This window comes from Coenobita brevimanus, chromosome 110 (genome assembly GCF_032717465.1).
Source record: "Coenobita brevimanus isolate Jiangsu-jjx chromosome 110, ASM3271746v2, whole genome shotgun sequence".
Classification (NCBI taxonomy): domain Eukaryota; kingdom Metazoa; phylum Arthropoda; class Malacostraca; order Decapoda; family Coenobitidae; genus Coenobita; species Coenobita brevimanus.
Genome location: NC_137063.1, coordinates 2,875,416 through 2,894,939, shown reverse-complemented (window position 1 = coordinate 2,894,939; position 19,524 = coordinate 2,875,416). Strand labels below are relative to the sequence as shown.

General features: G+C 39.8%; 1 protein-coding gene across 2 annotated transcripts in view; it reads right to left on the bottom strand.

Moving 5' to 3' along the window:
- Positions 1-17,023, bottom strand: part of LOC145417477 (pyruvate dehydrogenase protein X component, mitochondrial-like) — a 31,087-nt gene extending 14,064 nt beyond the window's left edge. For both annotated transcript variants that reach the window (XM_080286183.1, XM_080286184.1), the window contains exons 1-4: positions 16,860-17,023; positions 9,796-9,977; positions 1,620-1,798; positions 79-230 (exon numbers count right to left, since the gene is read on the bottom strand). In XM_080286183.1, coding sequence (XP_080142309.1) covers positions 79-230; positions 1,620-1,798; positions 9,796-9,977; positions 16,860-16,986 — 640 coding nt within the window. In that variant the 5' untranslated portion in view covers positions 16,987-17,023. The remainder of the gene's footprint in view (positions 1-78; positions 231-1,619; positions 1,799-9,795; positions 9,978-16,859) is intronic.
- Between the last annotated feature and the right edge of the window lie 2,501 nt (positions 17,024-19,524).

The following is a 19,524-nucleotide window of genomic DNA, read 5'->3' as shown; positions in this document are numbered from 1 at the left end:
AACACTAAAACAAAGAAGGCCAGAGGAAAGATGTTTTACAATACACAATTCAATGTATGTTCAATCTATTCCAAATACCTGGCTCAAGAGCTCTGGGTTTAAGATTCCTCTCTTTGATGTGACTCAAGACGTCACCCTTGAGGAGGACACCGTGTGGGCCTGAGGGAGTCACCTGTTCAGCTGTCAACCCATACTGCTCCAGTAAATTCCTCACCGATGGTCCATAATTTCTGACAAACAAAAAAGAAAGAACTCATTCACAACAGGCATCTTTACACCTATAATACATTATGATGACAACTTAATACCTAAATCATCATCATTATCATCATAATCATCATGACCCTGTTTAGGATCCACAATCACCAAAACATGTCTTCTGGAACAGTCCATGAAATATTTGAAAATATTCTCTGGTAAATACTCATGCAGCCTGTGTACATGCTGGCTATTTTTAATAATCAAGCATTAACAAGGAAGTTACATAACATGTAAAATACACAGTAGATTCAGATAATATTTGCCTCATTATGTAAGTACAAACAGCATCAACACTCCATGTCAAACAATCGCTATCTGGGTGGCTGAAATTATATTTTTGGGAATGTGAGTATACAGGTGAATGGTTCTTACATCTCTTGGGACAGGAATAAGAGGGGACAGGAAAATGAAGTAAAAGTTCATGTGTTAAAAAAGCTAAATGGCCACTTTAAATGCCACATCCCTGTGCTAGTTCTATCTAGTCTCAAGTTGAGACTAACTATGGTGAATTAACGCATACATCTGTGCAGGTTCCATTTACAATGATATTTTATGGGTATGATTTGGGGAAGTTGCTTGTGACTTTTTCTAGTGACCACAAGCTCCCCCTTTCTCAAAATATATTCTCCAACACCTTTTAACAAAAAAAAATTTAGTCTTATATTTTTATACCTGCGTTTGCAGTAAAACCACAATTACTGCTGAGTGATGCAAAAACACACATGAAAATGGCTGAAATATATCAGGTATTTTAATATGGAAAAAACAAATGAAAGACTGAAAGTGCATAAAACTTATCCCTCCCAAAAGAAATATGAACAAAAGAAAGCCAAGATCAAGATCCTTAGTAAGTACAAGATGTTACTTACATTCCTTCTTACTAAGCATTGTAATGAATGATTCAGTTGTGAACAACTGTGCAAGAGTTATGAATAAGCAAGACATGCATAGAGGTAATTAACCCCTTTAGTCAAAGGATGCTAATTTATATTTTATCACTGCTGCTACCACATGATTATGATCAGATTAGGAGAGCACCCAAGCAGGGAACGATATTAATGAAGCCTATTATCTAACCTCACTTTGAAGTCTTTCCAGAGCTCCTTATAATAATCTGGTAATAAGTGCAATAAAATAAGGAAGGTGTCTCCAGGCCTTATTCTTACTACAGGTACCTCTAGTCAGTTTTATTCATTTGGAGGAAAACTTCAAACTGGAGAGGTTCAATTTAGCCTTCACTAACCCCATCCTTTTGAAGGGTGGGATCTCCAGTGCCAAATAAAATAGTCTGAAATTATCTACAACAATATTAAAAAGGCATCCCATGGCCACAAGGATTAAGATAGTGGCAGACTGACCCATGGCCATCTGGTGGAGATGACGGTTTAGGTGGCTGCGCCTCACTACTGGCCGGTGATGCTGCTGAGGCAGTGTCATCCATGTCCTTAGGCATCTCCACACTACGCCAGTCCTCATCCTCGGCCACCATTAGAGCAATTAGTGTCCCCACCTTCACATCCTTCGTATCTTCACTCACCTTGTTGTAAAAAGAAATAACTAATTAATCTACAAACCGTTTTTATTAAAAGCAAGAGATAAGCTCTAGAATATAATTTCTGATATAATTACAAGCAATCACTGTAAATAAGAGAGAAGTCCTAAATATAATTTTTACATATACTGCTACTGTAAACTGGGGAAAATTTATAAATCTTCATAAAACGGAATGGAAATTTAAAAGACATCATTCATTCATTCATTGCCAGACGCCATGTATCCCAAACGGGGTGGCCAAGGGCTTAGAGTTAATTGTTTTACAGGGAGGGGCACTAATCCTCCACCAACCCCACTTGACACGTAGGGATGCCAACAGCATCTGGTGTTCCCAGGCGGTCACAAATTCTTATTATTTTACTACTGACTTCATGACATCGCAAGGTATGTAAAAAAAAAAAACTATCTATATTACGGAAAGCCACTACTATCATGATCAAAAGTTTATTGACACTTCCCTGCTGGCTGTGGCGATGGAAAGGATTTACATTAAATATTAAGTAAAAACAATATGGAATACACAGCAACGTGAATGACAGGGGATAGTCTCTGATAATACCAAATATGGAATATGGAAGATATAATACATTGCTGCTGGTGGATTTTCAATAACCTTTTGCTTGTGATAGTACAGTTCATCATCATCATCATCATCCACACCTCTCTTCCCACCTGAAGATGGAGTGATATAGGGTAAAAAAAAAATAAATAAATAAATAAAGAAATATTCATTCATTCACTCATTGCCAGATGCCATGTATCCCAAACAGGGTGGTCAAGGGCTTAGAGTTAATTGTTTTACAGGGAGGGGCACTAATCCTCCACCAACTCCACCACTTGACACGTAGGGAGATGCATAAATAAATAAATAGCTAAATCCACACACCAGGAGTTCCAAACTAACAAAAGTAAGATTCCAACCCCACTGAAAATTACTATTTAATTTAGCAAGATATCACTATCCTTTGATTGTTTAAAGATACTATAACTGTGGACTGCAACTGTGCCTCACTTCACACACGCACCTAACCAACTCAATGCAATGACCTATTTTACATGTTATTCCCACCCTCTCCAGATTATTGAGTTTTATAGAGGCCACTTATACTGACTGTAATTGAGACAGCATCTATTACCTCTTCACTATCTTGTTCTTCTCCCAAAGTCAATAAAACAGTCTGGTTAGAGAAAAAAAAAAAAAAAAAAAAAAAGAAGCATCACTTACAGAAGGGGTTAACCATTTCTGCCCGAGGAGATTTCTTTATATTTTACTAAGTCAAGACAATTTTAGTATGCCTGAGAGAGCACCCTGATAGTGAAGCTGTAAATGAAGGCTGCAATTCACTCCAGTCTGACAAGGTTCTCCTATACTGTACTTAATCAATCCACTCATTCAATGTAGTGTTCTCTCAGGTGCCTGCCTCTTGTTCTCTTCCTTCTTTCCACCCTTCCTCTAGTGTCTTTCTTTCCATCATTCTTTCCTCTTCCTTCTGTCTATAGGTGACTCTATACTGACTGACAAGCCAAATGGTTTCCTGTACGCCAAGAAACCATTTACTATGCTGGGTGGTACCCATACAACCAAATTATGGCACGTGGTGGTTTAGTGGGCAATTAAGGTGCTCCAACAGGGTTGAACTGATGTAGGTTTATATCCAAGGGGTGGTTGAAGTTTACTGCTCATGTAATGCCACTCAGGGATGAGTGAGGCTGGTCACTCATCTTAAATGTCAAAACCAACAAGCCTAGCCCCGGGCTCCTACACTCCTCAAGGGGCAACACTGGATTAGATGATGAATGAATGAATGAATGAATGAATAAAAACAGAGTCATCACAGGAGAGGCTAAACAGTGCAACAGTACTTATTCAATAGTTAAGCACATTTAACAATTTATATGTTCATGAAAAACAAAATGTTAAAAAAAAAAAAGGAAAATATAAGAACATTACACATCATACTGGATTATGATACTGTACCTTTCTGCATCTTAATACACTGAAAAAAAAAAAAAATCTACTAATGAAGCTCATATAAAAACAGTACCAGTCAATCTCATATTATCGTCTTTAGGACATTGGAAGCCAAGGCGATGATGCCACAGACCACAACAATTCATGGAATGAGAAATAAATCTAATATAGCTACAAACAGCCAAGGAATTAACCTGCAGCAACTTAAAGCAATTATCATCTTGACTTTCTTTCCCACCCAAGGATACGGTGAAGGTAGGATCCAGAAAATAAGGAAAGATAAATCAACATATACAATAAAAAATATTATAAGTACCAAACACACAGTGGAAGTGTGGAATGGTGTGAAGAAGCAAGTGGTGAGAGAACAGTGAAAATAAAGGTTCGAGAAAATGCATGAGAGTCACTGGCATAGAAAGTGGAAGTCCACTAAGGTCTGTCTTGAGTTCCTGCTCTTTATCATGGCGTCTATAATTCTGTTTTGGGATTCTAGATCCGGGTTGCCATGGGAGTTGTTGCATGCAGAAGATTTGGTACTGCCTGCCTGAAACAAGAAAGGTGATGTGCAAAAATTTACAAAGCTGAGAGAGTGTTTGTAGTGTAAATGTCTGAGGGTCATGTCGAGATGCCAAGTGTTACAGTCAGTGGGATGGACTGAGGCATCATGATGGAGGGCAGGAGCATAAAAAGTGATATGGCATGAAAAGTAAGAGGCAAGGTATACCCAACTATGAGCAGGCCATTTGTAAGGGAGACTGAATGACTCGGCATGCTAAAGAAGACTGAAGTACAAGATGTGGTTCTTGGTTGTGTTCATGAAGTATTGCTACAAGTGATTGGAAGATATGAGGTGTGTAATCCCAAATAATGATGAAGGAATAACTTCACATACATAGACTTACTGTTAAGTCTCTGTACAAAGTATGATGCCTTACAGTAGCAAAAGAAGGCCACATAGAGGAAATTTTTTTGCTTGGGTGAACCCTATGAAGCAAGAATGGGAAGGCTGATGTGAAGCCCTATAACGAGGGATTCAACAATGCACGCATATTTACGAGGGCACTTGGTCACTTCAAATGTTTGTGAGGTGATGAATATGTGTAGGCTGATGTAGTCTGGACATATGCAGATAATGTGTGATGTTAGCTGGGTGAAATGCTGTGCAATCTTGAATGCAGAAGGGACAGTCTCTGCAGACACAGTAAAGAAAATATGAGATTAGGTCCTGAGAAGGTAATGAGATTTGACTACAATGCTGCATGAGATTATACGGCCTGAAAATCAAACGCCAGGTTAAAAAGGGTCCCCAAAAAACAATACAGTAGTAAATAGGAGAACGATCAACAGTGCCCAGTAATATAAAACAAATATCCATTCATTCGGTACTCTGTATAACGTCACAGGCAAATAAGCCATACAAAAAATATGGCTCACATCATCTACAGGATGCACACCAATCTGTTGACTCACAAGTTAACCCCCAAAGACCACAAATCTCCCAGCTCCCCTGTCCCCAGAAACGCAAAAAAGGTCCGATTTTTAAACTTTCACCAAGCTAAATTTTTTTTTTACTGGTTTCCAGAGCTTGAATTTACACACCTGGAAATGTGTACAGTAATCCCGCATATTTCGCGGTAGTTACGTTCTTGTAACCCCCGCGAAAAGTCAATTCCGCGAATACTCTATTAACAATTGAAAACTTGCACTTGTGTCCACCATGCTGCCCATCATACAGTCCATGTCCATACTGATTGCGAGACAATTCGCCGTCAGACAATTCCCCGTCAAAACATGGACGATTCCCCTTCAGAACAATTCGCACCCTGGACGATTCCCCGCCATTCTATAAATATACTAATCAATACTTTCATCAATATACTTATTATTAATTAATCAATACTTTAATAACTATATTTCAGGGGGATCCAGCAAAGTCTATGTTCAGTAGCGTAGGTTCTGGATATTATTTATTAGTTGCACCTTTAGTCAATAATTAACTTGTTTCTTCCTCGCTGTAGTCGCCTTTGAATTATATTCTAGCGTCACCCACAGCTATCTTCATTAATGAAGGCGAATTGTTTTGTGTTTGTTGTGACTGCGAATTGTCCCGAAACCTCCACACTCATCCCGAAATACCTTCTTACAAGATTGAAAGCACATACTCCATTATGAAGGAAAAACGTAAACACCGTACTGTAATACACAATTATCTACACATTTATTAACAAAACAGTACAAAATAAAAAGATGCATTAACTGGTGATAGCAAACACTCGCACGGTCGTTTCTTAGCTTGTCCAGTAACACAATTTTCTCTGCTGAGGTCATAACTTGATCGTTTTGTCACTTTGGAGTTCTTACTAATTGTATTATTAGCCTTTGGTGAGGCTGGCTTACGTCCTGGGGCCATGTGGAAAGCAAGTGGGAGACAAGAGGCTCATATCATAGTGTGGTTACAACCACAACAGCCACTTAAGGCAGTCAGGCGTGGACTGAAGAATGCGAGGCAGAGAGCAGTGTTGCCATATCCAAACAACGAAATTATGCTAGGGCAATGAAAAAATTATGCTAGATTGAGCATATTTGTTCCAAGTAAAAAATGAATTATGCTAACTTGAAGCTAAATGATAAAATTCTATACATATTCGTGCAACATATTAATTATATATTGTTTACTATGAAAATATTAAAATGAACCTACATACAGTAAGAGGATAAATATCGGTATCTACCCATACTGCTTTTTCCCACGAAACTTACGTTTTTCTGATGGATTTTGATGTGATTCGTTCGATTTTGAGCATCATTTCCGTCGGAAATAACCAGATTTTGAGATATGACCCCCCCCATCCCCCTGAAATAATGAGGGATCTTTGGGGAATCGGGGGTTATAGGGAGGGGGGGAAACACAGAAAATGGTCATTTCCGACTGAAATGAAGCTGAAAATCGAATGAATCATACCAAAATCCATCGGAAAAACCTAGGTTTCATGGGTAAAGTACAAAGCTCAAACTTATCCTAACCTAACCGAACCAAACCGAACCTAACCTAAAACCTAACCTAACCTAACCTAATCCAACCTAACCTAACCTAACCTAATCCAACCTAACCTAATCCAACCTAACCTAATCCAACCCAACCAAGCCCAAACTGAAAGTAACCAACTATTCAAACATCTTCTTACCTTATTCGTCTCTCTCTCTCTCTCTCTCTCTCTCTCTGATTTGTAGCTTTTATAAAATTATTCTAAAAATATTCCATTCCATTCTAAATTATGCTAGAATGATTCTAAAACTTCTAATATGCTAAAAAATATTCCAGACTCGAAAATTTGATCAAAATTATGCTACAAGAATAAAATTATGCTAGATATGGTAACACTGGCAGAGGGGCCACGGGAAAGGGACAGAGGGTGGCGTGAGTTTACCGCGCTACAATTGGAAGCTGCGGGAACTTCAATTTTTTTTTTTTCTGTATATTCAAGGATATTTTTGTTGAACTTATTAATGCTAAGAAAATCCGCGAGAGGGCAAAACCGTAGACAAAAAATCCGCAAAAAATGCGGGATTACTGTATTTCACTCTTATATGACTAATGGTTACCACAATATCGACTGTCAGAGAATGTCAATAAAAATGGTTACCCCTCTCGTATAGAGAGAGAGAGAGAATAAAAATTACATCAAGTAAATTTTTGTCTTATAGATTTGAGGAGCTTGATTTTACATGCCACAAAATGTATATTTCACTCCCATATGGCTAATGGTTAATGCACAATCAACCGTAAAAAAAGTTGCTTCTTGCTATGAGCGAGAATGGGACGTCCTTGAGAAGTAAGGAGGAATAAGGAGGTGGAGGGAGTGTGGGAGGGCATCAGTAGGGGGTGAAAGGGAGGGAATATGTCTGCCACACACAGCCAATACAGTCTAGAGGGGGTATGAGGGGTAGTCTGGGTGGGAGGGGACACAGAAGGCAGGATCTAATGGGGCAAAGGGAGGTGGAGAGATGGTGTGGAGAGGGGTGGGGGGGGTCCACACACCTGAAGAGGGGGCCAGATCATGCCTCCCACCACCTGATCCCTTAGTTTCCATTGGCTTGGTACCATTTATGTCAGAAAAGAGGTGGGGTCACAGCTCTCCAGTTTTTTGTGACCTCTCTATGATCGTCAGCCACAGGACTTTATTGTACATTCTCTGAGGCCCACAATCATCAGCCATAGGACTTTGGGGGTTAAAAAGGAGGATATAACCTTTATCATGTGATTCTCAACAACACTGATGAGGTATTGCAGTTCCATCCTTCCATACAAGTCATTACCAGTTCTCCAGCAATTTCTGCCGAGCTCTCAACTAGGAAAAGTTCTGGGCAGTGCAGCAGTCATTCTGTCCCTTTACCACAGTACTGATCATGCCATTGCTTACAAAATACATTGCCAAGTAAAACTCTGGAAATTGGCTCAAACTCAATTGGTATAAAGGTATGGTCATTATTCAGTAACTCAAATACTGTACCTGCACAGTTAATAAAAATAATCACCAAAAGTTCAAAATACCAAAAAAAATTGCCAGTACACGCACTACCAAAGCACATGTACTGTAATATACTACTCATGGACTTCAACTGCTCTACACTGACTTGTTCTTGATATATCAAAAGATATTTGGATATTCATGTAAAATACTGGTTTCAGCCTCAACAATCTGTAACTGAAAATTATGACACAACAAAAACAACCAAAATAATTGCAGTTAAAGGCTGAATACGGTTAATCTATCAGTACCTAATTCTGTGCCAAAGTTGTATTCAGGGTCCAAAGTAAACTGTTGGAGATCTTCCTGTGCACCAGCATCCATATTAACCCCTTCATTATTACTAGAAGTTCATTCTTGCTGTTGCCAGATGATTTTATTCACCTTCTGAGAACTGTATAACTGTGAAGGGGGTAGGCCTAATTACTGCTATCTCTCCTGGTAATCTATCCACCTTCTAGTCTTTAGCCAAATAATGCTGTAAACAGCAAAAATGACCATTTAAAAAATTGATCTGTTATCATACTAAAGAGGTCAATGTTGTAAACAAAGTACCGTAATTAAGAGAGTAAGATAACTGAACACAGCAAGCAAGAACTGACTGCACTACCCAGACTCATACCTGGAGAGCTGCTCCGGCTACCACTGAGGTTTCGGAGGACACAGAAGGAACAGCCACTGTTTCCTCACTCTTGGTGATGGAGTCACTTGTTGGGTCACTTTGGGATACCAATGGCAAGACAGAATCACAGCCTAAAGATGTGGTTCCTACAGAGTCTTGATGTTGGACACTAGGTCGTGAACCACTGATAACTGTATCTCTTACATGTTCAGAGTCTTGACTGTCTACTCCAAAATCATAATGCATTAATTCAGGAGTTGATTTTATAGTTACTGGTTTATGAGGAAAAACACTACTTGTGAAATGTGTCACAGATTTATGTGAATCAGTCACTGCATTTCTTACAAAAGAAGTATTGACAAAGTCTTCAGCTTTGTTTGACAGTGGATCTGTAAATTCAGTCTCCCTTGAAGATTTAGAAGACTGTGGCTGGCTATTCAACTGATCTGATCCCTCCATTTCGACCTGAACTTGGTTTATTTCCTTTTGTTGATCTGTATCACTACCATGCTGTCCAAAATGCTGAAAAGTCTTGAATGGCACTGATGCTTCACTGTCAAAACTTTCAAGTAAATCAGGATGGTAAGTGATGGTCAGCTGGTTGTGTCCCTCAAGTAAGTTTTCAAAAAAGGTCTCATCCTCAACACTTCCACCAAAGATGAATAACCTGTCTGTGAAGAAAGTGGCAAATTTTAAGGAGGGATACCAATAAACAAACTGGAGGAAGGAAAATAAACTTAAGAATAAACAAATAAATAAATAAATACTGTGCAGGACAGTGCAGCTAGGCTCCTTAAACCTGCAGCAAAATGAGTAACTTATCACATAAAAAAATATACATATATTCATTAACATACCAATATCTTTGCCATGATCCCTTCCTCCTCTGTTTCCACAGAAACAACAGCCTTGTCTGTCTGAATATCACACAGGACATCTCCTGGCTGTATAGGGTCACCCTCTTTTTTCAACCATTTGATGATGGTTCCCTCCATCATGGTGGGGGACAGGGATGGCATTTTAATGGGCATCCCTTCCACTGCAGAAAAATTTAATAATTAGTTCACATCACAGTTACATCCTAGTACAGTAAGAACTCAACACTCACAAGAGCTACAGTCCGTAGTACTCATTCTCCTCAATCACATCACTACCAACATAGCCTTACAGGAGGGTTGGCAGAGCTTACCAAAAATGCAATGGACATTTATTAGTGGATGACTCACAAAACTGCTTTGTGTATCATGACATGTGTACTGTACTTGATGGTGAGTGATTGGTGTCTGATGGTTACTGGCTGGTAACTACAGTAATGGTTATTAATGGTGACTGATGATAATAATGATGATGATGATGCATGTGTACTGGGCAGGAAATTAGAATGTGTGGTTTTCATGGGAGGGAAATGGGTGAAGGTGGACTATGCTGGGAGCAGTACATCCCTATTTACACATATTGGCTATTTGTGGCTCTACTACGTCATTCTATAACTGCAAATGTTGAGTTCCTACTGTACAGTAGCTACTTAAAATAACTATCAAAATCATGGACAACCCTATGGTCAATGTCTTTCCTCTTTAATGACGAAATTACCAGGTAAAGTTTAGCAGAGTCTAAAATTCTTAACTCATTCACTATGAGAAGTTTCCCATAAAGTACGGTAAATAAAGATGTATAAAGTGAATAAAAGTCTCCATCATACTGACAGGCTTAAGTATACTGGCTGTTTATGATAAAGACTAGGGACAAACTCCATAGATGATGGCAATGAAATTAGTTTTATCTCCTTCAGTACCATGGACACATCTTTTATTTTATTCAACTTAGGGAAGCTGCTCAAGGAATTCGGGTTTGAAGAATCTATGAATGCTCTCAGTACAATAATCTCTTACTAGTTTACTCTTGCTATCACCAGATGATTAGTTAAGTGTAAGGGAAACCTCTGGCAGTGAATGGGTTAACTCAATGAGCCTCTGGAAATCATTTTTATTTTATTTTTGCCATCCCTGATAATTTTATTTCGCTTTGTGTAATGGGGTCTATAAATGCCTGCAGGCAAAGTGGGGATCCTCCGTTTGGCTCAGCAGTAATATGAGCGCATTTGGAGCGCATGGGCCAGGAATCGAATCTCGGCCAGACTAGTGATTAATTTGTTATGTATCATTTCAGTTATAACACTTGGATACACTTTTTGAGCTGAGGGATCAGATATTGCCTCCATTAACCCCTTCGGTATGAGGGCCTTTTCCTAAACTGAATAAAATCACCTGGTAGTGGCAAGAATAAATAATAGGTCATCACCTGGACTGCAAGGAGTTATACATCGTCACTCTCTGCAATTAACCCTCTGAATCTGGTCACATATTTCTTAGCTTATTCTTGCTATATCCAGACTTAAATTCAGCTCCAGGGATACAATTTTATTTGGAGGGGAAGGATATTGCCGTAATTAACCCTTTTATTACTACACATCCCCTCTCAGGAAAAAAAAAAAAAAAATGGTGGCCCCATTAATAGTTTTATCCTCTTACAATTCTATAGCCTGTGGCTGTTTTACCAAAGCTGATAAAATAATAATAATAATAATAATAATGATAATAAAACTGTAATAATATACCGTAGCATCAGGTCTGTCTGAATAACTATCTATCTATCTATCTATTGCCAGACGCCTCAATCCCGTTTGGGGTGGCCACAAACAAATCGCCTCCAAGTCGCCCTGTCCCCTGCCATTTCACTCCCCTGCTCCCAACTCACACCCCCCTCTCTCATATACCTCTCCACCCCATATCTCCATCTCATCCTCGGCCTCCCCCTCCCTCTTTCCCCCTCCACCTCACTCACATACACTCTCTTCGTCAGTCTTTCACCCTCCATCCTCTCCACATGGCCAAACCACCTCAGTGTGTTCCTCATAACGCTTCCTATCACACCCACATCAACACCACAACGCTCCCTTATATCCTCATTCGTCAGCCTGTCTCTCCATGTGACTCCACAGGCTCCTCTTAAATAACTCATTTCCACGGCTCTCACTCTTGACTTGTGTCCTTCCAACAACGTCCAAGCTTCACTTCCGTACGTTAGACTTGGTATCACAGTACTGTCATGTGGTAACTTTTTCACTTCCATGCTCACTTCCCTGTTTCTTATCACTGCTTTCAAAGAACCAGCAACCTTTCTTCCCTGCTGTACCCTTTCAAGCACTTCACCCTCCAAACCTCCATCTTTACTCATCACACTACCCAAGTACTGTACTTAAACGTACTCACATTTTCCAATTCCTCACCATCCAACCTCGCTGTACATTCACTGACTTCACCTCTCTCAAAGACCATCACTTTACTCTTCCCTACATTCACCTTTAGATTCCATTTCTTACACACTCTCTCAAACTCATCCACCAAGCCTTGCAGCTCCCCTTCGTCTTCACTCAACACAGTATCATCTGCAAACAACAGTACAGGGAGTTTCCAAACACTATCCTCTCTCACCAGGGCCACTCCAACATCCACTACCCTACCTTGTACCTCTTTTATTATACCATCCATGTATAGATTGAACAACCATGGAGACATGACACATCCCTGTTTCAACCCAACCTTCAAAGAGAAAAATTCACTTAGTTCACCATCCACACGCACTGCAGCCTTCGCACCATCGTACATACTCTTCACAGCATTCAACAACTTCCCATCTACTCCATATATTCTTAACACTTTCCACAATCCTTGTCTATCCACCCTGTCATATGCTTTCTCCAAATCCATGAAAGCCGCATACAACTTCTTTCCCTTCTCTAGAAACTTTTCCACTAAAGATCTGAGAATGAATATCTGATCTACACAACCTCTTCCCTTCCTAAAGCCTCCCTGTTCTTCTCCAACTAATTTCTCTGTTCTTTCTCTAACTCTGTCAATAAGTATCCTACCATACACTTTTCCTATTATACTAAGAAGACAAATGCCCCTATGATTACCACACACTTCTTTCTCCCCTTTTCCTTTGTACAAGGGAATAATTATACCTGACTTCCAATCCTCCAGGACTCTACCTTCCTCCCAGGCCAATCTGCACATCTTCCACATCCATTCTACTACTATCTCTCCCCCATGCTTCAGCATTTCACCACACACTCCATCAATTCCTGGGGCTTTCCATGACTTAACTTTCTTCATTGCTTCCACAACTTCTATCCTACTGATTTCTTCCTGTCCTCTCACCTCCCTCCTTCTCCCAGCCATTCCCCAGCCACTTATACTCGCATTACTTCCATCCTCCACGTTCAACAATTCCTTAAAGTGTTCTCTCCATCTGCTCACTTTTTCTCCCTTCTCCACTAGTATTCTACCATTTTTATCTTTCACTCCCCTGCTAACTTCACTTCCACCCTGTCTTACTCTTTTCACCTCTTTCCAGAACATTTTCTTACAGTCCCTCCACTTTACACTCAAATTCCTTCCAAATTCCTCATCCACTCTCTTCTCTCTCTTACTAATCTTTTCACCTCTCTTTCTTTCTTTCTACATATAACTCTCTCTTCCGCCTCTCAACTTCTTCCACGCCCCTATTTCTCATCCATTCATTGTATGCTTTCTTCTTTTGTGCCACAGCCCGTTTCACCTCTTCAGTCCACCACGCTGTTCCTTGCACCCCCCTCCGTCTTCTCTTCCTTCCACACACCACATCACATGCTGCACATATTTCTTCTGTAAATATTCTACACACACCTTCCACGTCCCCCATCTGCTCCAATTCATATTTGCCCAATCGTTCCTCCACTTCTCTCTTATACTCTGCCTTTTTCTCATCCTCTTGTAACCTTTCCACTCTCCTTGCAACTACTCCTTCCTCTCATCTTTCCCTTCTTCTATTCCTCCACCTTACTTGAACTTTAATTCTGGCCACCACCAAGTAGTGGTCAGAAAGTCCACTCCCCCAACCTCTATAAACTCTTGCATCCAATATACATCTTCGCATCCTTTCATCCACACACACATAATCAATCATTGCCTTCCTTTCACTCAGTTCACCACCCACCCTTCTCATCACTCGCCATGTATACCTGTGGATCATTTTATGCCTGAAGAGGGTATTGGCTATCACCAACCCCCTCCCAGCACAAATGTCCACTAACGCACTCCCATTCTCATCTACCTCAGCAGGCACACCCCACTCACCAACTATTCCATCCACCTTCACATTCCCAACTTTACCATTCATATCACCAATCAAAAACACTCTCTCATTCCTTCCAAACTTTTCCATGCACACTTCTACATTTGTCCAGAACTCTTCTATCACTCTTCTAGCACGATCTTGTGTTGGCGCATACACACACACGATCGCCCACATTTGTATTCCAACTTTCAACTTTACCCACACAATCCTTGATCCAACTGATCCATACTGTCTTATGCTCCTCTTCCATCTTTTACTCACAACTATACATACTCCTTCCTTTGCCCTCTCATTCTCACCTACTCCTGCACATATACCCCATCCATACTCCCATTCTCTCACACTTTCTCCTCTCCATTTTGTTTCAGTTATTCCACATACATCCACTTTCGCATCCTCAAGCACCTGGACAATCTCTCTCTCTTTCACCTCATCATTTGCTCCCCTTACATTCCAAGTTCCAATTGCAATGTCCTTTGTCCGGTCCTTGGTCGTCAACGTTTGGTCAGTCCTTGTCCGAGGCTTGTTGATTGTTTTTTTAGTTAGTTGTTTTCCGGGGAGGGGCACTAACCCTCCGCCAACCCTTTTAGTCGCCTTTTACGACAAGCAGGGATACTGGGGGAGTATTCTTGAAAAAAAAACCCTACCCCCAGGGGGGATTAACTTTTGTACAGCTATTATACTTACTAAGACTCAAAGGTTATTAATTGGTTTTGTTCAGTCTGGATGATCCATCTATATAATTCCAGCTTTCATCTATCTATCTTTAGCCAGATGTCATAATCCCATGAGGGGTGGCCGTTTGTCTTTGAGTTAGTTGTTTTGCGGGAAGGGGCACAAACCCTCCACCAACCCACTTGTTGACAAGTAGGGATCATGCATGGGTTGGTTATGTGCTTACCACCCAGTGCTGTAAATGGTTTCCTAGCTTACAGAAAACCATTAGACTTATCACTCAATGTAAAGCCACCTGAAATGGAAAGAAGAGTAATAAGAAGTGAAAGGAAAGATGGGAGAAACAGAATGAGAGGAGGGCAGACACAGAAAAAGAATGATAAAAGTGAAAGAAGTAGATAGCACTACATTGAGTGGATGATGGTCGCCAACATCTACAACTAATTCTAGGATTGCTGCTGCTGATTTTGGTAATTCTTAAGATGTAGGACCACCTTATTTAGGATTTTTTTTTTTTTATCTTAGCTTGTCATGGGATTCTCTGAGTATTTTCTTATTGCATTTTCAAGTTCTGATGTTTTTTATTTTGGTGTGAAAGTGGTGAAAAGCATATAAAACGCTGTGCTTGTTTACAATCCCTCATGGCAGCAGACAGACATACACCATCTTGTGGTGCACAAAGGCAGAAGGATGCCATCTTAGAACACCATTTATGAACAAAATTATCCTTGTCAGTGCATACTTATCCAATCCTAACCTAAATTTTCATGATGACCCAACCTTATATATCCTAACCTAACTCTTTAATGTCAACCTAACCAAACTTATCCTATCCCTTATATAATCATATTTTCCTTGTTTACTGATGGATTCTCTTTGCACTCAAAAATGCACTTCTGTACACCTTTACAAAGTCACTGATTATATTCAATAGTAGGTTAATATTTTATTAATTTTTAAGAAGTGGTTCTGTGTCTCCTTATGGATTACCCAGACTTCTATCACGATTTTACCAGTACAGTGTGCCTATACCCCATAATTTCCTTTGACTTTCAAGCTATGCCCTCAATGTTGATGGATACAGTGTTATGGTAGAATCATGCACAAGACTAAAGATCATGAAATACAGCATGTAACAAATACATCATCGTAGTGAAGGGAATTAACACTGCTGAGAAGAGCCTAAACCTGCAAAAGACAGCCAGTTTCAAAAGTGTAATGTCACCAATCAACAGTAACAGTATGACAGATGCTATTTTTTTTTTTTTTTTTTTTTTTTAATGCAAGGAAGAAGGAACCAATGGCCAGGAGCCTGCAAACTGTTCCTTCCAAGAAAAACAAAAACAATACCAAAGAAAGCCAAATTCAAGATCCGATCATTTCGCGATGCCTGGACACAATACGTTTGAAAGACTGGAGATCATGGGAAGTAGGAAATACAGACAGAGGGAGACAGTGCCAGAGTTGACCTGTTGCATAAATGAAGGACTGGGGGTAACGGATTATTCTTGCATTAGAGAGCTGGACAGAAAAGGGATGAGAGTTTGTTGCTAGACAGGTGCTAGGCGCCCATCGTAGAGGTGGAAGAATGCAAGCAGACAATTCAGAGGAGCAGTGACCACTGAAGTAGCAATAGAAAAGATAAATATGCAGCAGCGGAAGGGAGCCAGAGAGGATGGGAGTTAATGAGACGAAAAGCCTTTGACTCCACCCTATTAAGAGCAGTATATGGGGAGCCTCCTCACACATGAGAGTTGTACTCTACACAGGGGCATATAAAACCCGTGTATAAACTGAACAACTGAGCTGGGGTACAGAGGGTACGGAGTCAGCTTAGCACACCTAATCTATTGGAAGCAGATTTTACAAGAGGTATGTCCCGAGTGAATCGAAAACAAAGGTTGTATTTTTAAAAATTCCAACCTTATGAGCAGCTGTAGAGTAACTCCATTTCTGTCTTTCACTGACCTGTAATGAACCTACTGGAGATTCATCACTCATAATTTGGCTACTTGTTTACAAAACCGTGAATTACTATGATTTCCTTCAATAACTTTCGGCTTACCGTTAAGAACTGTTGAACTATGGAAAGCAGCTGCATATACATAATTTAATTTCGTAGACTGGGAGAGCTTAACGCGGTACAATGCCTGTGACAACCGTCCAACCCCTCGACCGCCAAGTGCAGCCATCTTTCCGCTAATTTTGCCGTCGTCTGCCGCCAGCTGATCGCCGTAGCCTAAGCCCAGCAGTGTTTACAGATGACGTCACGCAATCACAAAGAATTAATAAATGCGCAATGATATGATTGAGTATATTTTTGTCTGCTTCACTACTACCTGATCCGATATAAGTCAGAATTAGCACTATTGGGTCTGGGAAGAAGTGATTCAATTCTGGTACACAACAATCAACGGTCAATGTTCGTGTCAAGGTCAAAGTTCAGGGCGCGGTTATTTTTATTTTATTTATTTATTTTTTTTTTGTCCAACTGCATCAGAGGCAAAAATTCTCATAAACCATTTTCTTGGATCAGTGTATTCAGTCCCATAATACAGGGTAAAAAAAAAAAAGTACATTACAGTTAAGCGTATTTATTGTAAAGTGAAGGCTATGGTTTAACACCATATAAATATAAATTTTCATTTTAACAATATACCTAATTTCTGTCACTTTGAGCACAAATTATCAGATCCATGAAATTGTAACTGTCTGTGTATTTTTGACAATCTGGATACCCAAATAACTAATGCAACTTCACTCTAATTCAACTGAGCACAGAAACGTAAATGTCACTGTGATGCAGTGTACGGGTTATAGCTGAGGAATATACGTAAGCTATATTGTACTGTACAACAATGCTCAGAGCTGCATAGTAATTATCACGTATTGTATAAAGTGACAACAATTAATTAACTACGAATTAGGAAAGGGCAAAAACGAAATGGATTTCCTGGGAGATTGGGTCTCGTATTCTCACTGGTTAACCCTTCAACACAAAAAAATTCTCACTCCACTGAATATAATCGTCAACCTGAATGAAGTGTGTAAAGGAGTCAATGGCACCAAAGTGTTATTCATGTTTGACCTTTAGTTTTTTAATACAATATTTCTTGGTTAAATCAAATAATTTGGTTGCAGCCTGAATAAAACACTACAAATTCATACACTGCAGTCAAACAGATAACGAGGCCCCCTAGCACCTCTTCATTTGATACATTAATCTATTGTTGCACATTAGTTATACAATCTACATTGATGTAAAAAAAAAAAGGTCTAATGTGCAAACAAAATAATTACAACTGAGGGGCTTAAAAGCCTCTGAAACCAATGAGAGTATGGCTCTAGGAGTTCTACATTACTAAGAAGGTTGGGGAAGAGGAGGGTTTGGCACTAGCCAACTTATCCTGGTTCTCTCTCAAATATATTTCAAACATTGCTACAGCTGCTCTCTGTACACACACACACACACACACACACATACATACATACATTTTATATATATATATATATATATATATATATATATAGGTGGAAGCACTCACCATCCCCTCACTTGATGTAGTGCTGCTTTGGGTGTCTGCCCTTTCCTCTCTTCCATCCTTCCTCTTCTTTGTTTCCTTTTCCTTCTGCCTACAGGTGACTTTACACTCCCTCTTCTGTCTTCCTTTCCTTCATTCTTTCCTCTTCCTTCTGCCTATGGGTGACTCTACACTGAGTGACAAGACAAATGGTTTCCTGTACACCAGGAAACAATTTACTATGCTGGGTGGTAACCATATAACCAAATTATGATGCCTGGTGGTTTAGTGGGCAATTAAGGTGCTCCAATCGGATTGAGCTAGTGCAGGTTTATATCTATGGGATGGCTGGGGTTTATTGCTCACATAATGCCACTCAGGGATGAGTGAGGCTGGTCACTTTCATCTTAAATGTCAGGACCAACTTTCCTAGCCTCAGGCTCCTCTGTTCCATGGGGCAACAAAGGATTGGATGACAGATGGATGGATGGATATACTGTATATATATATATATATATATATATATATATATATATCACCATCATCATCGAATTCTGTGTTGCCCCATGAGGATGATAGAAGCCCGGGACTAGGAAAGTTGGTTCTGACTTCTAAGATGAGAGTGACCAGTCTCACTCATCCCTGTGGCATTATGTGAGCAGTAAACTCCAACCATCCCTTGGATATAAGCCGACGCAGGCTCAATCCGGTTGGATCACCTCAGTTACCTAATAAACCACCAGGTGCCATAATTTGGTTATATGGCTACCACCTAGCATACTAAATGGTTTCCTGGTGTACAGAAAGCCATGTGGCTTGTTACTCAGTGTAGAGTCACACATACACAGAAGGAAAGAACACAAATGTATATGCCTTCTGTACTGTTTCATTTACACTTCACTCAATACAGAAAACAACAGCTTTAAAGGAGAGTACAGTCATCCCTCTTTTTTTTTTGTGGGTGTTGAGAAAATGATACACCCATTAACAGCAAAAACTCTTAAATTATTATAACCCATCTAAAAGGCCCCCCCCTATGCTATGACTTGATTGCCTAAATACACTTTTTGTAATGCCTCAAAACATAACCAGACATTAGAATCTACCTGATTAAAAGTGTGTCATTTGAGGATTTAGAAACAAATTTGGTTAAACAATCCCATAATACACCTTACACTACTGAATTTTGTGATGGTTTTCTTATACACA